At 47.9% G+C, this 4,142-nt stretch overlaps 1 protein-coding gene across 1 annotated transcript in view; it reads left to right on the plus strand.

The window, feature by feature from the left end:
• Positions 1-3,207, plus strand: part of LOC106806946 (protogenin-like) — a gene marked incomplete in the record, with an annotated part of 80,890 nt that extends 77,683 nt beyond the window's left edge. Inside the window, 1 exon segment of the mRNA XM_014809132.1 lies at positions 2,884-3,207. Coding sequence (XP_014664618.1) covers positions 2,884-3,207 — 324 coding nt within the window.
• Between the last annotated feature and the right edge of the window lie 935 nt (positions 3,208-4,142).

Raw genomic sequence — 4,142 nt, forward strand, 5'->3', positions numbered from 1 at the left:
CTGCGGCATGTGCCAGATGCAGTGAGATCCTTGTGTCTGCCTCGGAATGGTTGCATGGACGAAGTGTTGTGAGGTCACGATGCTTGTGGAGAGCACGGTCTCGAAACGGGTACTCAGGAGGAGCTTTCCACCCATGTCGTTCTTGGAGATCTGTGTGCTGATGAATGAGAAGAGCTTCTTGTTCTCCTCATTTTTTAGGAAGCCACTGTTCCATTCATGCTTCGGGATTTGAGTGCTGCCATCGCCGACTCTTGTCCGTGGGCCCTTCCCACGTCGTAGCTGCGTGAGAGCTTTGAGGTTATTTTCCTCGGGGTAATTATCCCATACAGCGTCGATGCGTTGGGTACCACTCTTCATTTGGGCCTCCAGAAATGGTACAATGTGAAGCGGCACATACTCTCTGAATGTTTTTGCTGTTGTGGGGCGCACCATGTGGATCACTGCTGCCATATCCAACACCACCAACGTGGCTTGTTTGGCAGCAGCTGTGCGGCCAGTGGGTGCATTGAGGCATTGAAGAATGTCCGACTTCGTCCCAGATCGCAGCGACCCTCGATCCGCCAGGCTTGGTGGCTCTCTCTGATTTTCGAACCGAAAGAAGTCTGTCATGTCTGCATCGGGACACGACTGAAGTGAGAGGAAAAGTTGCGTGATTAAGGTCATATTCTGCCTCTGTATGCCAGTGTCCTTCTTGCCTTTTTTCTTGGGGTCAGGTCGGTTGGCGAATGTTAGCATGTTGTTCCGCTTGATGGTATCAGATACCGGTACTGAAGCTTTTTCCAGCCTTTCAATGACGTATGCTGCATGAAGGGCTTGGCCAGCTTCATGGATTTGAGATAGAGAATTAGCAACGGCATGTTCCATGACATTCTGTGTATCGAGTGCTACAATTGCTCCTGACTTGTAGTGAGGAAAGGGTTGCCTAGCTGCTCGACCACCTCGATGAACGATAGTACATCCTTTCGAAACTTGACTTGCAAGCTGTGTCCTTCCTCATGATGAGCAGTGGATGATGATGGTGGGTCGTGGATGGCCTCGAACTCCTCAACTATCCGTCCGCAGTCAGGGATAACAAGTAAAGCATTGTTTCTTGTTGCGATTCACATTCTCAGAATCTGGATTTAGGCAAAGTAAAGCATTGTTTCTTGTTGCAATTCACATTCTCAGAATCTGGATTTAGGCAAAGTAAAGCATTGTTTCTTGTTGCGATTCACATTCTCAGAATCTGGATTTAGGCAAAGTAAAGCATTGTTTCTTGTTGCGATTCACATTCTCAGAATCTGCTTCCAGTAAACCACACGTACACACACACACGCGCACGCGCACGGGCACACGCACACGCACACACACACACACGTACACACGCGCACATGCACACGCACGTCACACACACACACACACACACACACACACACACACACACGTACACACACACTCGGCAATCAGCAGAGCGTCCCCTTGCGCAATCATGCGTGTACGTGTCGCAAGATCTCTGTGTGAGATGGATGTCCGGACGCGTAGCCTAGCGGCTCCTCGTCCGGAACCGGTCGCGTAGGCATGCACGGCCTTATTTTTATTGGTGGCCAGGCGGGCCACCTACCCGACAGTTTCAGGTGGCCCGACGCCGTTTCAGGTGGCCCGACGCCGTTTCAGGTGGCCATTGGCACCCGGGCCACCGTTAAAGTCGAGCCCTGCGTCAGTGTGCAATGGCTCATTATACATAGGAAACAATAGTTTCTAATTTTCTGAAAAGTCGTTTGTCGTTACGGTCGGTCGTTGTCGCTGCAGTGTGTCTTGGCAAAAGTGTTTCTGTGGAGAAAATCTCAAACTTTTTTGATGTGGGGTGACAGCACCAGAAACACTGGGTTTGACCCAAAATGACTTTAGGGTGACTTGAGGGGTGACCTTGACTTCGAACCTATAAATAAGATTCAGAATCGGATTCTCAGAGGCCACAAATCCCTAAAAAGTGGTATGTATGTCTGATTCTACGCCTCTTTGGTTTTTTACCATATAATTGACGTACGATTCACCTCTCGGTCGGGTGACGCTCTATCATGACCCTGGACATGCAATATGCCTCAAATCGTTCAAATAAGGTCAGATTCTGGTTTACTCACCCCGGAAACTGATAAATGAGGTGGCTGTTTGTATATATTGACAAAAAACACTAAAAAATGACATATTTGACCCCAAAATGACCTTTGGGTGACCTTGAGGGGTGACCTTGACCTTGAATCAGAATCCCAGACCTTGAAAACCCCTAAAAAGTGGTATTATTTATGATTATAGTTCTTTTGGATGTTTAACTAGATTGACCCCCAACCCGGGTGGTGGCCATATTGGAATTTGCCAATATGGCGGCCCTGGGGGGCGCCCATTCCGGCGCCCTCCAGAAATCGAAAAAGTATGGTATGGGCAACATCTAGGCCAAATTTGGTGCTTTTGGAAGAATGTGAACCAAACGGCCCTTTTTTAGCCCTAACACCCCTGACTACACTGCAATTGTTGTAAACCTGAAGCTACGTGTAGGTGTCATATCTTGTTTGTTAATTAGCCGTAGTAACATATGGTTTGGCTGTCACAATCCGCGAATTTAAAAAAAATTGTCTGCCTTGATCATATAACAATGCATGTAAAACCACTTTGAGACATACGAGAGATACGTTCTTCTCAATGAATAATTCAAGATATTGAAGTGCAGTGTCTTTGATGTTACCGAGTTATTTTTGTTTATTTTATTTCCAGCAGCCAGAGTCACTGATAACTGCAGGTCGTTAATGTTAACGAGTTATTTTTTGTTTATTTTATTTCCAGCAGCCAGAGTCACTGATAACTGCAGGTCGTTAATGTTAACGAGTTATTTTTTGTTTATTTTTACAGCCGCCAGAGTCACTGATAATAACTGCAGGTCCGAAACACAGCTCTCTCTACGACATCGATCTTAGCATTGAAGAACAGCGAGGCAGTCAAGGCAGTCGACACAGCGGGGGCGCTGCCAACACTACTACCATGACGACGGTGGAGCCCTCCGATCTTACGGGTAGTTCGGAATATTACATGGAGGGAAACGCCGCCGCCGCCGACAGCCTGTCGTCGTCGCCGACGTTGCGGCGACCAGGCCACCGCCGCGGCGAGTCGCCCGTGGCGCCACCTACATCATCGCGTGACGCGAGTAGCGACGCCCCCTGTGGGTCAACTGTGTAACTGCTGCCGATGCTGCGTGGGCGTCGTCACATAGCAACAACCTGCCACCAAACCTCGTTAATTAATCCCCCCCCCAAGTCCAAGCATCCGTGTATATAGACGAGCTGTTTAGTGAGTGCAGTACACCTATAGCTGGCCTATGGTAATCTGTGGGTCATCATCACTTTGATACATAACATGTGTGCGAACATATGCCTGTAGTTTTTATTTTATTTTCTTCATTTCACGACAGCAGTGTATGTGAAAACCTTAGCTGAATACCTCATTGAATGTGTATACGGGTTTTTCTACTTTGTAGGATTTTGTATTATATTGGGTCTTCTTTATTAATGAGTACACAGTCAGTCACCTACGGATTCACGACAGAATCTCACCGAGTTGTATATGCCTTTCAATGTAAAACATGCTGGTGGCAGGTTTGTTGGATTGTATGAGTGTATGCGCACGGCCTTTCCACGTAGCATTGAGTGTTGTGTTGAGGGGATGCGATGAAACACACGCAGAGCCCCCTCTGATAATATGTTGTTTCGGATATGCGGGTATTTTTATCAGAAATATTTTATTTTATAACTCTGAGGAGTTGGCTTTGAGAAACTAGAATTCCAGGTGATAATCTGCCTAGTTTGTGAAAGCATAGGGTCTATACAATAATCTACTGACGGTGTCTCGAGACCATGTGCTGGATGGATCTGTGTGCTCAGACTGCATGGCACGGCATGATTGGTTGCGGGCAGGCCCTACAGTACATCTCCCCCTCCCCCTCCCCCTCGCCTGCCCGCGCACGTCAAGTGAATTCTACTCGGTGACTGGTGTATGTGTGTGTGCGTGCGTGTATGTGCTGCATGTGTGCTGTGCACCGGGTTGCAGAGAAGCCAACACAGGAGGAGGACAGTGTGTGACAGCTAGTTTGGGGATGCATGCTGTACATCTGTGTT

The sequence above is a fragment of the Priapulus caudatus genome, unplaced genomic scaffold, assembly GCF_000485595.1.
Source record: "Priapulus caudatus unplaced genomic scaffold, Priapulus_caudatus-5.0.1 Scaffold187, whole genome shotgun sequence".
Taxonomy (NCBI): domain Eukaryota; kingdom Metazoa; phylum Priapulida; class Priapulimorpha; order Priapulimorphida; family Priapulidae; genus Priapulus; species Priapulus caudatus.